This window comes from Xenopus tropicalis, chromosome 5, assembly GCF_000004195.4.
Source record: "Xenopus tropicalis strain Nigerian chromosome 5, UCB_Xtro_10.0, whole genome shotgun sequence".
Lineage (NCBI taxonomy): Eukaryota > Metazoa > Chordata > Amphibia > Anura > Pipidae > Xenopus > Xenopus tropicalis.
In genome coordinates this window covers 39,837,809-39,856,170 of record NC_030681.2, presented here as the reverse complement: position 1 = coordinate 39,856,170, position 18,362 = coordinate 39,837,809, and the positions used below count along the sequence as shown (strand labels likewise).

General features: G+C 38.9%; 1 protein-coding gene across 1 annotated transcript; it reads right to left on the bottom strand.

The window, feature by feature from the left end:
* Nucleotides 1-1,486: 1,486 nt before the first annotated feature.
* On the bottom strand, nt 1,487-17,704 carry dstn (destrin, actin depolymerizing factor). The gene is made up of 4 exons (XM_002937444.5): nt 17,544-17,704; nt 5,331-5,602; nt 3,894-3,970; nt 1,487-2,482 (listed from the first exon to the last, which is right to left on the bottom strand). The coding sequence occupies exons 1-4, from the start codon at nt 17,544-17,546 to the stop codon at nt 2,373-2,375; spliced, it is 462 nt and encodes a 153-aa protein (XP_002937490.1). The 5' UTR covers nt 17,547-17,704; the 3' UTR covers nt 1,487-2,372.
* Nucleotides 17,705-18,362: the final 658 nt, after the last annotated feature.

Genomic DNA, 18,362 nt, shown 5'->3' with positions numbered 1-18,362 from the left:
TATTTTTGAACCAACAAGTATTTTCTTTTTAGTTGTAATATTGGTGTGTAGGCGCCATCTCAGTGTATTGTGCCTGAGTCTGAGCTTTCAGATGGAGCCAGCGCTACACATTAGAACTGCTTTCAGGTAACCTATTGTTTCTCCTACTCCCATGTAACTGGAGGAGTGCCAGGCCGGACTTGGATTTCTTACTATTGAGTGCTATTCTGATATAATTTACATCTTCTCTGTTTCTTTCCAGGAGTTGTCAGTCATATTGTATTGAAACATATGATCCTAGATCCTATGAGGTGCCCATTTAAACCAGTTCATTCATAGAGATACATCACTGGTAAAGGGGAACACTAAGCAGAATATCCAAGGCTATTGTGATACTAATATCTACAGTTAGTATTACTGGTTGTATATATATAGTTTATGTATGTGAGTGTATAGATTGGTTAGTATAGGTTGTGTGCTGGGTTTACTCGGATGGGTTGAACTTGATGGACAATGGTCTTTTTTCAACCCTATGTAACTATGTAACTATGTAACTATGTAACTAGGCAGACTTGCTCTAAGGAAAGCAGCTAACCATAATGAATTACTTGTGCTGCTAATTTCTTACAATGAAAGCCTTTTAACCATGTTTTCCTTTCCAATACACTGAAACTGTAATGCAGAGGTAGGCAACGTTTAAAGGACATATAAAGCCTACATTTGCCTACAATGTATATCAGTTGCGCACATCTCCCCCACCCAAATGGCATCATTTGTACTGCATACATCCCCTCTGTTTGCCAGCACCGTCACATCTTCCTAAAGCAAATAGCAGCTTTCACCCGGTGGCCTTTTTTCCTCTGATACGTAATCAGATAAATTTAAATCGGCAAACAGCATACACATACAAAGACTCTTATTCAGCATACATTTCATCAAGAATGCAGGCTTACACAGGCAGAACTGTCTTTCATAAACGTTCTGCTTTGTTTGAGCTGAGCTCAGGAAAGAAAGTCAGGCGAAAAAAATTGAAGCAGACAGCTAGAGCTGAGTTTCCAGCAATGCCATCTCTTTACTGGTTGCTAGACTGGATGGCGTGTTTAGTAATCTGAGTTTAGAACAACTGAGCATGCCCACAAGCCAAAGCCAAATTCCCGAGGGGGAGGGGGCTGAGTGGGTTTCAGGAGGAGAAGGAAATCTAAGTGATTAAGGAGATGTTGCAGCCTTACTATTAACCTCTGCACAACCAGTGTGGCAGGTATTGAAAGATTTCAAAGAGGCTGTTCACTAATTAAATTTTTGTGTGTGGGGTTTACATGTCCTTTAAAACTTGATCACTTGTAGAAGTACATGTCCCAAAATACTTGTGTGCAAATCCTGGGGGTTGTCACTCAAATATTGTTGCAAGTGCTACCTGTTTCAATGTCGTAGAAACCTGCTGTATAGTGTACATCCCCAAATGATTTTGCCTTGACATGACAACCACTAAACATTTTCATTTCCTTCATGCCATTTGTGTGAAGCCTTTATTTTCCTCCAGGAACAATAAGCATGCTATCTAGCATATACTTTGTTTTGCAATAATATTACACTGCCAGGTTTTTTTGGAAATCATTCTATTTTTACTCAACAGGAAGTCCAAGTGACTAGACTCTAGTTTCTAGAATATATTATAAAAAATATATTGTTCATGTGAAGGATTTCTATTGCCTATATTCCCAAATGAAACGTTTTTGGCCAGTTCAGCAATGGTCAGTCCATCCCCACTCCATCAGCTTAGCTCTTGTAACCCCAATCCAATTTTAAAATTATTCCCTAGGAAAAATAGGCCAGTTGGCAGTTTTGAAAATGCACATCACCTCACCTTTATTAACAGAATGTAGATTCTCTTATTAAAACAATAATGCCAAGTGCAACCTAAATGAACTGTGATTTAAGGCATGAGAAAAAACAGATTCAGTTGTTTCCTATAGGGACAGACTGCACAGTACTTTGTAGCCCGTGTGGCATTCCCCATAGAAAACCACAAAAAATGTCTTTAGCTGCAAGAAGTCAGCCTCAAAGTTGCTCTGGTTCTATGGTCTGAAACTTATCAGGAAGCGCTGACTTAGAGTCAAATTGGGATGATATCTTCTCAATGAAAATACTGTATCATTACAGAGTTTTACAGTTTTGAAAATAAAAAAAAAAAAAAAAAATGTTGATAATATGTCACTGAACTACAGTTGTATGTATAGGTTAATAAGAAAGCTACCGTAGATTCTTCTTTAAAAAACATTCTATTGGATTTTGTAAAAATGAAAGTAAATGATTAAGTAATTTTGCCATGTGCACTGCTTTAGCAATGTTAAATAAATTCAGGCTGTTTGCAAGACATTAGTGGCACTTGGTATCTATATAGTATGTCCTTCCAGGCAATTTATTTTGCGAGTTGAAAGTTTCTGGGCCATCTGTTGGAGAGTTAGATCTTCGCGGGACTGAATTTCCCATTGCTTTGTGACACCTAAACAAAAAGAAGAGCATTAGTAACAGATAGATGCAGCTGGATAAAGCATTTATTAAACGGACTGGACAGTAAATGCCACAATGGACAGACAATAGATATTTCACGGCCACAATCAGTGTCACTGTACTCACTGCCTATTCTTCCAAGTGTGTTCCTTTCACCCATTCCTCTCTAAAGGCCATGAAGACGGGCACAGTCATCATTTATGGGTTAAAAAACACTTATACCAGTTCTCTCACCTGTTTTCCTTACAATTGAATGGAATGTGACAGCAATGGTTTCTGGCTCTTCACTTAAAGCAGAAATACAGTAGAGGAAACTGGAAAGTTGCTTAGAATTGGCCATTCTATAACATACTAAAAGTTGACTTATAGGTGAACCCCAAATTAATTTTGTTGTGGGACATCTCGTTACCCACTCACCCCCAATGGCTTGTGCCTAGGGCAGCAGCTTTCTATCTATCTATCTATCTATCTATCTATCTATCTATCTATCATCTATCTATCTATCTATCTATCTATCTATCTATCTATCTATCATCATCTATCTATCTCTATCTATCTATCTATCTATCTATCTATCTCTATCATCATCATCTACCTATCTATAGATGGCTTTATGGGGGAACTGTTTTTAATGTTTTTTTCTATACTGTATAGGCACCAAGGCCCTGCTCCCTAAATTTCTATATAGAAAATGTGTCCCTAGAAACAAGGTGTAAATCTCTTGTCATTTGCAGACACTTACCATGTGTTACTATATTTTGCAGTACCTGTATGGGGCCTGTTATACAGAAAGCTTGGGGTTTTCTGAATGAGGGATCTTTCCATAATTTCCATAATTTGGATCTCTATATGTTAAACAGTCATTTAAAGAAACCCAATAGGAGTGTTTTGCCTCCAATAAGGATTAATTATATCTTAGTTGGAATCAAGAACAAGGAACTTTTTTATTATTATAAAGGAAATGGGAAATCATTTTAAAAAACCTGAATGGAAAAATGGAGTCTATGGGAGATGGCTTTTCCATAATTTGGAGCTTTCTGCATAACAGCTTTCCAGATAACGGATCCCATACCTGTTCCTCAGTTATTCTGTCATCATGCTATATGTGTATGAAGGTGTACCAGTTCTCCAGTCAGATACAGTATGTTGCCTTGGATCATTGAATCTAAGTCATCAGTTATGCCTAGGCGCAATGCAGTCAGAGCTTCATTGAATATTGTGCTGTTTACGGGGACTTTAAAACCATTCTTTAAACATACCCCACTATATGATGCTGCTATAGCAAAAATATATGGCTATATAAGAATATAAGGATAAAGTATATCCTATAGACTCTGCAGACACATGTCCTACCATCCAGTTTAACAGCTATTTTTCTGAAAAAATTGACTTTTGCAACCTACCTGGTAAGGATTGCTTTAGAGATGACTTAGAACTTGCATAAAGCATTTTTTGTTTGATAGATGCGCAGTCAGGAGTCCTGTGTGCAGAAAATACAAACCAAATGACCACAATATATTTGAAAATTTTTGCTGTTACCTTGGTTGTTTTAAAAGAATACATTTTAAAATTTTCAAATAAATATAAGACAAGAATGGAGAAGATGAGTGACTTTGAATAAAGCTGCGTTCAACTGCCATATTGTGTATGTGTATGTAAGTGTTGAACTACAAGCCTCTTGGTGTGTTCCCATGAGGGTTTATTTAGCTATCTGTTACAAACATTATTTTTGCACCACCACATTATAGATGGTTTATATATAAAGCATGTAAAGTAACTGCTAATGCCTGATTGTGCTCAGAAAATAAAGGCTGGTACAAGCTAGTGTCTAGTTGGTGCTAGCGTACAACAATGACATTAACAATTTTAACATTTTTGTCAACAGTTCCCCAACTGACTTATCAGCTGCTCTAATGTAGAACATGGATTATACTCCAGGCTCCCCAAACAGGGCCATAAGACAGAGAGAAGGATATGTATAACTGATCTGATGTGCTTCTTTCTACACAAAAACGTGACCAGTGCTGAAGGCTTAAATAAAATAAACAGAACGGGCAGTAAATGCCACAATGGACAGACAATAGATATTTTACAGCCACAATTGATATAACTGTACTCACTGCCCTGTTCTTCCATGTATGTTCCCTCCAGCTGTTTCTCTCTAAGGGCCACTAACACAAGGTAACAGTCATGATTTTTATGCTAAAAAAATCACGAATACCAGTTCTCACTTTTCATTCAGCTGAATGGGACATGGCAGCATTGGTTTCTGGCCCTTCTCTTTAAATAAAGAAGTGGAAAATATTCCCTGTTTCCCATAGCCCTTAAAGGAAAACTATACCCCCAGAATAAATACGTCACCAACAGATAATTTATATCATATTAAGTGACCTATTAAAGAATCTTACCAAACTGGAATAGTAAATATTGCCCTTTTACATGTTTATCCTTGAGCCGCCATTTTGTGATGGTCTGTGTGGGAGTAAAAGACAGAACTCTGTCCATTAATTGGCAGATGTGACCTAGCGTGTATGTATGCCCTTGGTTGGGGGCTTCCCTTTATACTTTAAAATTGCAATTTTCTATTTAGGGTTATCCAATGGGTATCTGTTGTTTAAGTGGTTAAATGAGGAGATATAGCAGAGGATCAGACAGAAAGAGAAGTACTTAGAAGTCTAAGTTCAAGTTCACAAATTAATAATTGTGTGGAGATGCTACAGTGACAATGTGCCAGCACCTTCTGTATGTTGTTTTATTTAGAGGTACAAGTTTGCATGCATTTTGGCCTCTGTGCTACATATGACCCACTAAATCTGAAAAGTACTTGTGGCTTAACTTACCACATTATGAACAGGAGTTCCTCCTTTGCTGATTCTACTGTAGAAAAACTAACGTCCACCAAGGCGTAACAGCATTTTTTCTCGGGGAAGAGTGCTTTTAGATTTTGGAAAAAATCACCCTTCTGGTCCACAAGGATTTCTTTTTCCTTGTCCAAAGTAATGAATCTCTCATCTTCAGTGAAACAAAAGAAAATAGCCTTCTTATTAGACTTCCTTAGTTTCATCTCTTGAAATTGAAGGTTAATGCAGTCATCAACCCGAACACCGGATGCCTGGAAAAGCAAAGTGTGACGTATCTAGTTAGCACATGAAAATCTGTTACTGATGCTATACAGCTCAACAAAGTTTGTCAGGCTCACAAGGCTGAAATGGTATACATCCAAAAATGTGCAGCATTTTGATTATTTGTATTAATGATTAGTGTTGTTCTTGGTTCCGTAAGACTCAAAAAGCAGCATTTCTGGCCTGCCATGGTCTTTTGTCAGTGCCTGCCTGCTTCCTCTGCAGGTAGGAGAGCAGCTGGGGAGGGGGGACTTCTATCTATAGGGAAAGCAGATCCTACAGTCAGGGTTCCACCATCCCCAGGCTCCCTGGGCCACAGGGTCTGCTTTCTCCTAGTTACACCAGAACTCACAACATCTCAACCACAGTATGGCAGGTGGCACATAGGAGATTCAGAAGTCAACTGGAACTAGGTTCTGTAGCCTGATGAGACAAAATGGAGAGGCTGGGATTTTAAGTAGGCTCTGGCATTTCAAGAACACAGAGGCCCAGACAGCCCTCCACCAGCCCTCTAAATGGTGACGTTTTATGGCATCTTACAGAAACCCCTCTGGGGGCTGACACTGGAGTATTTTGCTCATCAGACTAAATACCACGTTTGCTGCAAGCTAAGCATTGCACACCATCAGTTCTATAGATGATGTGAACAAGTAACCCATGAAAGACCACAAGCAGCCATAGCTCACTGCAGCTGAGCATCCTTATAAAGGACATTTATCACACAGAACACGACCTCCTCTTGACCTGATCTAAAGCCAAAGAGGTAAGGGGTACAGCATCTGGGTTGCGGCCCCAGAAATTGCCCTGAATACCTGACTTACAAAAAACTATAATTTGACAATTTGCAGATTGAATGGGGGGTAGTTTTACATCCTAAATGCTCCTTCAATAAAGGAGAAACAAAATTGCTGAATATTAAGATGTGTAGTTAAGTGTAATGGGATGATTAGTATAAACTGAGAGAGTGTTCTTTGTGTATCACAACATACAGGCTTAATGCTCAAATGATGCCACCCATTCAGGATTTCCTGAGGAAGCAGTAATGGTGAGAAACGCAGTGTGTTGAGAAGACATTTTTAACTTGCTGTTAAAACCCCCACTCTTCCTCTATTCTGTTCCATAAACTGAAGTGAAGATCTAAAGTGGCGTTTGCATGGCTATGAGGAGAAAGTAGAGTTGCTTGATGAAATTAATTTCATTTTTAAGTGTTTTTGCGTTAAATTGTACATTTTTTTTGCTGTTGCTGTTTGGCTTACAGTATAGAAAAAAATCAGTGGTTTAAATAAAGTTAGTATAAAATTATAATACTGAATTTGCCCCAGGCAACACTGCCACCACTATAATGGCAAATAGCCCTAAGGCATATATAAGCTGTGAGACCTTTCATGCAGCATATTTATCAGGCTCGGATTTGTGGGGAGGCCACAAAGGCCAGGTCCTAGGGTTGCATACATTTTTCACAAAACTGCCTCAAAAATTCACCGCAACAAAAATTTGCAGATTGAGGAAGCCGCGGTCACGTCAAAAAAAGCTGCACACATCAAAAAAGTCCTGCGGTAGCTGCATTTCGCCATTTTGCAGATTTTTTAGAAGTTTTGTGGATTTTTTGCCGACGCAAAATGGCCCAGATTTGCTCATTATTGCTTGTATTTCCAATACCTTATTTTAATAGCCCAGTAAAAATAATGGTGTAAACCAGTAGTGAAGTTGGGTCTAGGTGCACATGCAGCAGCTTGAGGAGTACACATCTTACGGCAAATTCTTGGCTGGCGCTACAAACTGAACCACATCAGTGAATGTGGGGTAATTTGTAAAAAAAAAAAAAAATTCATTAGAGAGAAAATACAGTACTTTTTAACTGATGTGGTACATCTTTTAGTGCTGCCCAAGAATGATCATTTTGCTTAAGGTGCTTGTAATTGTGGGGGCAAATGGGTGCCATATTCTAGACAGCAACAGTGAATGGCACACTAGCACATAAGGGTAGGTAGACAGGAAACTCTTTACATGCCCCATACTTGATCATCATTCACAAGGCACAAGCAAAAGTGTCTGTGGATACACAGTGCATCGAAATCCCTCTCCTTTCTAGAGAATCTGTGTGCAACCCTCTATGGAAAGCAGAGTGACTTCAGGTCCTAAAATCCATAACTTCACAATGGAATGGGAGGAGTGTCTGATACTGTGAACCTAAGGGGGTTGGTAAATTGTTCCTAAAAGCAGAGATAGACTAATAAGGTTTCCTTTCAATGTTTGGAATCAGGTACGTCTGTATAAAAAAAAAATGGATATTTATTTTTGGAAGTTCAGATGGTTTTGCACCTTTTTCTATGAACTAATGTCAAAAATGTGGATATTGTTGTCCCTTTAAGGTTATATATTTAATACTGCCCCTGCTACCAATTATTCAGAGCAGTGACTGTCACTACCAGAAAAGAAGCTTTGGTGGTTGCCTTTATAGTTTAGATGTGCCTGCTTTGTTGGGAGAAATGTCTCTCAAATTTACTTCTAAACATCACGCTGTAGCGGTACTGTGGAAATAGGGTTAAGGTGGCCATACACGGGCAGATCCGCTCGCTTGGTGATGTCGCCAAACGAGCGGATCTTCACCCGATATCCCCACCTACGGGTGGCGATATCGGGGAGGCATGTAGGTGAATTCGATCGTTTGGCCCTGGGGCCAAACGATCGAATTCTGCATGCGGCAATGGGGCAGTCGGTTTGGGGACCGCATCAACGAGTCGATGCGGTCCCCGATCCGACGGGATTTTCTAACCTGGCCGACCGATATCTGCCCAATTTCAGGCCAGATATTGGTCGGCCAGTCCGCTCGTTTTTGTCCCTACACGGGCCGATAAGCTGCCGAGTCGGTCCAAGGGACCGATATCGGCAGCTTCTATTGGCCCGTGTATGGGGATCTTTACACTGACTAAACTCTTTATCAACACTGGGTAAATTCACACATGGGCAGCAACTTGTAGCATCCAATCAGTGATTGAGTTTTTTCAGCCAGCTGCAGGTAGAACAATGAATGCAACAACTTGGTTGGTTGCCATGGGTTACTGCCCACAGGAAAATATGCCCAGTTTTGATAAATGTCCCCACTATTGTTTATGTTCATTATTTTAAGAAGTATTTTGTAAGTAAACTGGACATACCTGTAACAAAGCCCTTATCTGGTGTCATGGCCTGATTCAGGCACTCACATTTATAGTCAGCTACAGGAACCAAAAGCTTCTTAGTTAATGCAGTCTGCTTATTGGTTATTATGTGTAACACAACCTACTAAAACCTTCCTTTTTAATGAGACAGAATGTCTTTGGCAATGTAACATGTTAATGCTTAAATAAACACATACCTGTATGGTTGTTTAATTTTAAATTGAAAAAGCATAGTTGGCTGGTCTTTGGGCAAGTCTTTTCAATTTGCAATTGAGCATACTGAAAGGGCCTAATGTTTCTGCTTAACCAGTGATAAACGGACTGAACATCCCTGATCATGTTGTATCCATTAAAAATAACAAATAAGCCCCCTTTGCTCTAATATTTCCTTGAGCTTGATGCCTATATACAGTAAAACCTGAAACTGTTCATTATTGCACGTATAGTAATATTACATTGTGAGCTCAGATTTCATTTTCCCTGAAAACAATGCCACTGTCCATGCATAAAATATAGATGGCGGTGAAGTAAACTGAGCAGTGCGACTAGGAGGGACCATATGGCACACCTTGCAGCTATGTTATTGCATTTTGTCTTAGTGACAGTTTCTTTATAAAGGCAGCAGCCATGTGAACAATTGTAAGCTCCAAACAATAAAGAGCTTTCATTTATCGACTTGTGTTATGCAAGGGGCAGAGACAAAAATGCACAACGACCTTATGAATGTTGGTCTGATTGCCAGTGTTTGAATGCCTATTCACTGTTATTAAAGAAAACAGAGACATCAGACTGGGCATTTCTTGGGAAGATAACACTAAAGGAAAAGCTAAAGCTGCAGGTATTGATATTATTCTTAAGGCATAGCAGTGCTGCACAGCAGCCTCTTACAGATTGATCTATACTCGCCTATCTGACACATATTTATTATCGACAGCATCTTCTCCCCTTGCTGTCCGTACATGGGCTGATATCAACTGTCAATTCAGTTTCAAGTCAGCAGCATATAGGCTCATGTACTGTATGATGCAGGTTAGAAAATCCTGTGGACTGAGGTCGTCTCTGGCCCTATGTGTGTGCCTAAGTTCTACCTTGGCAATCTGAACATTTTTTGTGATGTCATCAAGGGTGAGGCCACCAGGTAATCCAGGGTCATAGCATAAATTTCACATGGCTATTGTTCATGCAATAACCCTACCAAAAACTAGCACCTAACACAGAGGCACATTAATTGTACTTTAGGGCCTGTTAAATACTGGAAACAATAGTGTTAATTTATTCATATAATTTGCAATCTATGCCAAACCTCATTCAGACTGTAAGCCAGCAACTGTTATATAGAAAGAAATAAAGGTAATTAACAATCTTAAAATCTATAAAGGCATAACTTATAAAGCTACACTTTGGCAATGACAAAAAAAAGGCAATCAATTATAAAAGAGACTGACTATTCAAAATTCCTTAAGTATATTATTAGTTAAATGGGGTTGGTGCATAATAAATATTAATAGGTTGAATACAAGTTATATAGACATGTTTAGACAAAAATAATATAAATAATGGGAATATACCCAACAAGAAGTACCATGGGAATATACTCAACAAGTAGTACCAAAAAGGTTAAAATTCAGCTTTAGCTGCTGTTCAATAGATAACTATGCCCCTGACTCAAGTTCAAGATGTTTGTGTTATACTGTTGGACCTCTGCTAAAACTCATGGTTTATATTCACACTGTTACTATAAGCGTCTTGTTTGTGATTTCAGTTTTTTTGTTGTTGATACCATATCTTGAAAAAGAGCGAGTAAATAGGACAAGGCATAACGCTCATTGTCTCACATGCAGGAGAGAAACAGATGTTGCTACCATATAAAGCCAAGAGTACACTCTGTGCTTATTGCAGAAGTTCCTGTCAGATGGGCCGTTTGCAGTTTCAGGAAATGGGTTTAGAAATATTACAAAACCAGATCATGTTTAAGCAATGATTTACATAATTATATTGTGCTAGAAACCTACCAACTTTGTATTTGGCCCTAATTTCATTTTACCCACAACAGCCCTCCTATTGCCCTTGTCTACTACATCCAGTGTTTGTATACCAAGTAACACCTTGCTGATTTGAAGTAACACCTTCTCTGAACCAATAGAAACAGCCTAAACTGTTACCAAATTATATGCAGGGGTGCATTAGTGTCTGCTGCCACCCAAGAATCACACCAGCCAAGCATCCCTGGTGTAGAAAACCAAAAGCAAGGTGGCTGAAATTGCTCTAGTCTTGTAGCAAAGCTGTATTCATACTCGGACTACCCTAAGCACTAGCCCTCCACTGAGCCCTTCCCCAATCACTGTATGCACAGGACAGTATTTGCCCATGTGTTTATCACAGAAGTAAGGGGTGCCCTTCCCTCAGCTCCACCACTGAAGTTAGCCCCACGTTTAAGTGTTGGGCTTGTGGAATTTTTTTCAACGTGAGACTGCTGCTGTAAGCATGGTGCCTATATGGAAATATGGTGCTGTGTATAGGAGAAGGTAATAAAAGGAAAATGGAAATTTGATGCAAATGTACTATACGCAAGCCTGCAATAATATTACCGACCTATCTACCAGTGAAAAGATAGATTGGGGCAATGCGCAGTGTATGTAATAAAACTTTCTGCTGAGAAAGTCATTTTATCTGTGCCCCCTCCCGAACAAAGCCAATTTTTAAGAAGAAACAAATATAATAAATCGTCTTGAAATTCCCTATAAAAATATCCTCCCATTACATTTTTATTTTGTATTCACTCCTTGCCTTCCATCATTTTTATTTTCTATGCAGAAAGGATCCACATTTTCTCCTTGTATCTATTTTAAGTATTATATATATATATATATATACAGTATATTGTATTATTGCGTATGCTGCAGTGGTCAGGGTTATCAATTATTCAGTTAGGGTAGGCCTATGGTTTCCTGGGGTAATGTGATAATGGGCAACAGATTTCTCCAGGTCTAGTAGCGTATAGCAACCAGTCAGTAGTTGCTATGGGGTTACTAAAACAGGAGTATGTTACACATGTTTTTACATTGTCTCTACTGCTATTTAGTTGCTGCATTAAAAAGTGCAGATGTTGCAGTTATATTTGTCTAGAGCTGACTTTGCAGATGTAGCATGCAATTATAAATAAGGTTATCATCTCCAATAAGTAAAGCATATGCAGTAACAACCTATTTATTGATTCTGCCCTGTCCATCACTCCTCATATCCAGTCACTTTTCAAATCATGTCACTTTCACCTAAGAAATATTTCCAAAATACGATCATTTATCACCCAAGATGCTGCCAAAATTCTTATTCACTCTCTGATAATCTCTCGCCTGGACTACTGTAACTCTCTATTAATTGGCCTTCCCCTCCAAAGACTGTCCCCTCTCCAGTCCATAATGAATACTGCTGCCAGGCTCATACACCTCTCCAACCGCTCCTCCTCTGCCATGCTGCTCTGCCAATCCCTGCACTGGCTTCCCCTACCATCCAGGATAAAATTCAAACTAATGACTCTCACATACAAAGCAGTTCATAACTCTGCCACACCCCACATCTCTGAACTCATCTCTAGGTACCATCCAACCCGCTTGTTACGCTCCTCTACTGACCTGCTCCTCAACTCCTCTCTCATTCCCTCCTCACACACTCGCATTCAAGACTTTGCAAGGGCTGCCCCCCTTCTCTGGAATTCGCTCCCACAAACTGTCAGACTATCTCCCAATCTCTCTGCCTTCAAGAGATCTCTAAAAACACATTTATTTAGAGAAGCTTACCCTAATCTAGATTAACATAACCTCAATATGCTGCTAAAAGCAATACCCTGTGCCACACCTCTCACAACTCTGTCATGCCCATTCCCACACCTTGTGTCTCAACCCTTTCTCCTTGTAGATTGTAAGCTCTTTTGGGCAGGGCCCTCTTCACCTCTTGTATCGGTTCTTGATTGCTTTATATGTTACTCTGTATGAAACCCACTTATTGTACAGCGCTGCGGAATATGTTGGCGCATTATTAATAAATGTTAATAATAATAATAATAATTTAACATTAACAGCAGAATACCAATTTCTGATGCCATTTGCAGACTGCACTCTTTTAGTTTATAATTGTGCATGTATGGGTTCTACTCATCTGCAGTGTCTGGGGTGATTCACACACATGCATTATTGCTAGATACAGTATCTAAAAGAATTAAGTCTTAAACAACTGGGCTTTTCTGAGTTTTCTTGAAAACATTTCATCACTCATCCAAGTGGCTTCTTCAGTTCATTTTGAACTGAACAAGCCACTCGGATGAATGGTGAAATATTTTAATGAAAACTCAAGAAAGTTCAGTTGTTTTTAATTCTACTAGATACTGTATAGCATGACCTGGATGAATGAGAATCTTTATAGACATTAAAATGTTTCATGTAATTTGGCCCTTCTGGTTTTTGACTAACTGATTGACTGACTAATCTTCATGCTTGATTGATGCCTGCCTTTGACCAATGGCTGTTACTTAGATTATTCTGCCATCCCTGACTTTTCACAGACCTTGCCCTTAGTCTATATTTTGATCTAGCTGGCTGTCCTGACCTCAGGCAATTTGAGTGTGCCCTCATTTGGGGTTCCGTTCTCAGATGCAGCGCTCCGTTTCAGAATTGCCAAGGTCTCTTCCAGCCCGGGGGGTTGTTCAGGGTATATAGTTTCAAGGGATGCCTTGTGTCTTGGAAAGGGGGCTGGGTTTGGGCAGATTGGGCAGTTCTGGGTAGATTTGGGGTGGAGCTGGTGTGGGTGGGGAGGCAGCAGGGCACTGCTTAGGACTGCAGCCAACATCTATCCCTGCACATGGGGTTGGGATCTACTTGCAGACACCTGTAATATTATTATCTACCACCCATTGTAGACCTCCAGATATCTCCTGCTCCTGCCTCTCCCTGAATCTGCACCATTGCATTGAATTCAATTTGCATGAACAGATAAATGTAGGGTTGCTTCCTAAAAAAAATACTCACCAAAAATGTGATATGTTATGGATGTTAAAAATGGAGGGTGCTTTAATGTCGGGTAATTACTTGATATGGCCAGCAGGAGTGCCAAGAAGAATGATTCATAACCGTGGAAAAAGGGAGTGTCCTGTTGTATCATTTTTTATTACATATAAATCCCTGATTTTTATTTTGAACTAAATTCTTAAAAATTGTATTTGTCAGAGGAGTGATTTTTTCTAGAAAAAAAAAAGTATTTATCCTCTGGAGGTGGCACAATGCTTCTTTCTGTCTTGTGAGCTTTAAATGGTGCAGGAAAGTTTGTTTTTCTCCAGGTCCAATTAATGAGTGTTTTGGAAAGTTGGAAGTGGATGGGCTTGTGACCTTTTTCAGCCTCACTTACTTAGAAATGAATTGCCGTTAAGTTATGAATCATGTTTCACTTTGCTAAATGTAATGCCGTCATCTCTTATAAGTGTTCAGCCAAACTGAATCTGAACCCTAAGGATTTAGCTGAATCCAAAAACCGAATCCTGAATCTTGTATCCTTATAAAGAAACGTTGGAGATGAGCTCAAGCAAGGGTGCACTCTAATGCACACTCCATAACATGGAGTGGAGCTTTTAACTCCATTTGCAGTCTTACTGGAGACATGTTTGTATTGAACATAAACCTATGAGAGTACAAGGTAAGATTTTGACAATCAGCCAGGTTCCCCAGCAGTCTGAAACAGAGCCGACTTGTTTGTTCAGCTTTTCCCAAGGGATGGGTAGATGTGTAGGTGTGCTATATCAAATAGCAGGATCATACTGCCCAACCCTAAACTGTAATTTCCAGAGAGCACACTTCCTTAATATTAAATGTGAAAAGAAGCAAGGTTTGAGTTTATGTAAAGTCGACCCCCCCTGTGTTTTATGGTCTAACATTCCATAATATGCATAATATGATTATGGTATAATACTTGTGAAGTACATGAGAGTTTCCCATGCAGGCAAATGCTATCTACTTTTGTTTTGTGTAGGGTGATGAAGCCAAATTAATTGTAGCATCTTGTACGTTCAGCCGCACCCTTCCCTCCACCTCCATGAACGGGGTACCATGTGTATTGCACACACTACAGAAGTTTAAACTCTATCTTAAAGTATATATATATATATATATATATATATATATATATACAGGCTGATGCTGTCTGTAATTGAATTAAATCATGAGTCAGTTGACTGGGAAATTATTAGGTTTTATGGGCACAGTAGCAATTACGACAATATCACGCTAAATCACTATATTATAGATTCCAAAAGCAATCCATCATCCAAATATAAAACATATAAAGGTTAGTTTGTGTACAACCTAGTAAATAAAATGTGGCCCCAAATATGCTGTAAGAATAGCCTAGGTTTGCCCGCAGCAAAGGTATTTCTTTTATGCATTCATTGCGGTTGTGCAACCACCCCCTCCCACCCCATCTCAAACAATGGTGTTAAGCATTAAAATAACAAGCCTGAGAAACGGCATGCCCAAACAACATATATCAGTAAAAGAAACCTTTATGAAATGGTAAAAGTCAGTCGTGACATGGCACAAAAGTGAGCTGTACAGCTCACTGGGATTTTCCCTTAAAAGGAGTCTTCACTCCCCCTCCCAAAATAAAATGTTGCATAATGTTTGAAAAATTAGATGTAACCCAATGCTAATTTCTAATATGCATTAATTAAAATGTTCTTGTAAATATATTGTAACTGCAATTGAAAGCAGTAAAATGTTGTAGAAGTCCGCTCTCCTCCAGCTGAGACTCCAGTTCACACAATGCCTTGCATGTTTTGTTATTGTGATTACCAGACCTGTGAAGCGGCATGCAAGGCATTGTGGGAACTGGAGTCTCGACCGAAGTAGAGCCGACATCTGCTTTATTGTTTCAACAGCCAGCAGAAGACCTGAAAAGCCAGACTGATACTGCTTTTTAATAGCAATAACATTTCCCATCTTAGAAACCATTTAAAAACTGTAGTAATGCAGATAGGAGAGTTGCTTTGAATAACATTTTGGTTCAATATGCAGAGTTTTTTTTAAGGTCATTGTTTGGGTGGTGTTCACCTCTTATAAAGGAATGCTAAACAGCTGAAAGTAAATATATACAGTATATAGAGCAAAACAATGAAATGACACAAATAAGAATCTGTCTCGAACCGCACCCAGAATCAGATGCGCGGCGTAGGTGCTGCACCCAGGTTCTAGCTGGAACACTGTGTATATGTACCACAGTATTAATATTTTGGATGTCAAAAATAAACCCCAAAGTGAATCTCAATAAATATATAATAAACATGGTGGACCCTAATTGAAATAGAAAAACCAGCAGGGGTAGAGGGTCTCCCAAAAGACCCTGGAACAGTGCAGACCCCACCCCTTAAGCCGTTTCTAGCTTAGTTAGGATTTTTTTATTGAGACCATTTTCCATAAAAGCCCACCATGTCCAATAACTTGCTTTGCTTTCCTTTTAGCTTGACCAGTGCTTTTGCATTTTGTCATAAATATACTGTCAAACCCTGAATTGAGGTTTCCTTGTTTTCCATGATTTTATGTTTTTAAACATTTTTTAGTAGTCCTTTTATCCTCTAATGTATTTCAATGGTATGCTGGGAAAGTTGTTGCAATTCAGCAATGTAAAGCAGTTTTTGGTGTGGTACCCCAGAGAAAAATGGCTACATACTGCTTTCAATTTTTGTGCCACCCCAGGTTCCCCTATAATGGCGTCTCATAAGCAATACAAAGTAAAGAGTTTCCAAGCACAAGATGGAGTGATCACATAGGGCAGGCAAAGACAGGGCGTTCCTAAACGTGCACCTTAATATCATTTGCATCATGCTATGATTATAATAGGGCACACAAACCCCAAAAATGTCTTTAATGAGCACAGAATCTGCGCATAAGACGCTTGGGTCTGATTTCTGTACTAGCTGCGTAGATTTCATCATTTATCATTCATGCCCGTATTTAAATACGGTGGATTGCTTACCCTGGTATAAGCTCTTTGTGACCTTGATTCATTTACTAACCCAATATAATACACATAATCAACTTTATTTACTAGAATATTGCACAGATATATGCTTTTGTGCAAGAAAGAAATATATTATTAATACAGCGGCATTAGGGTGAGTGCAAACAACAGCAGCATTGTTAATATTTCAGGTGTGCCTGAGTAGCGCTTGCTGTCTTCCTGAAATATTTATAACCCTTTAAGGTCTTCTCAGTTTCCAAGAAGTCCTTGGACTCAAATTTTCATATTTATCATATGTTTCCCTCAATGTTTCACTTTCTAAGTTGCTTTCCCTTTACAAACTAATTTGTCTTGAAAACCTGTCAACGATAGTTCTGCATTTCTAAACGCACAACATGCATGCTTTTAACATACACCCATGCTATACTAAACAATTTTTAGGGTGATCCCAGATAGTTATATAGAAATAGATAGTTATATTATCAAAACTGGGGTCTTAGGAATTAATTTATAGAAATGGATCAAAATATGATGTTTTCTTGGGATAAGTATACCAAAGGGTCCGCATTATAATTGCAGTAGGCATCTAAATAAAATAACCCCCAGTTCAAAAAGGCAGGATAACCTGAGAAACCATTAGGCAAGGGCTCCAACTGACCAAATAATGTTAATGTGAATAAGCTTAAAAGAATAAAGGTTAGAAATAACTATTTTTCAAAAGTATTTGTAACAACAGAGCTTAAATAGGACTTTTTTATTCCTGCTTACTTACCATTTTTGCTGTTCACCTGCTTAAATCTAAGAGAAGAATAGAAGAGTATCCAATAGCGGTAGCCAAACGACTGCTTGATGTGCGGCTGCTTCCTCTATACGCACTCAAATGTCTTTTGGCTGTCCTGTAGCCTTAAAGGGGGAGTGCTCTGCTGTGGCAAAAATTATAATGATCTCAGCCTTTCCGTATACCTGTTTCTCATGCCGTGCTGGCACTGGCTTACAGGCTATGACAAAGGAGGGGGCAGGATAGTATAACACACACAGACTGACTTTGTACTGCCTCTGCTCCTACTTATTTGCAGTGGAAAGTTTTTTTTAATTCTTGTTATTGCAGACAGAAGCCTGAGGCTGCACAAGCACCTGATGCCTTGGTCTCTAAGTGATTCTCTCTCTGTAGACACCAGGGTTTTTAGGTATTTGAGATTATTATCTCCTGTTGCTTTGGTGACGTTATTATGGTTTGTGAATCATTAAATAATTCAGGATATATGTATTCTTAAAACATGCCTTAAAGGGCCACTTTAGTCCTTTTTTCAGTTTCCTTTTGTAACCTGCTGAAGCTATATAAATAAATGATGTGATAAAGTGAGGAAAAGTGCTTCAAGCGTAAATACAAACTAAGCAAACTTTATTACAGCACACTGAAGCAGTTAGAAGTCATATTAAATCCAGCATGTGATAGTAACCCTTAATTCATGTACCTGCAACTCCCAGGACTTTGACATATTAGTGGTTCTTGGCATAGGAGTTACTACAGCTAAAGTACTATTGATATTGATATTATGGGCAAATTTGAAGAATAAAAAAACAAAATGCC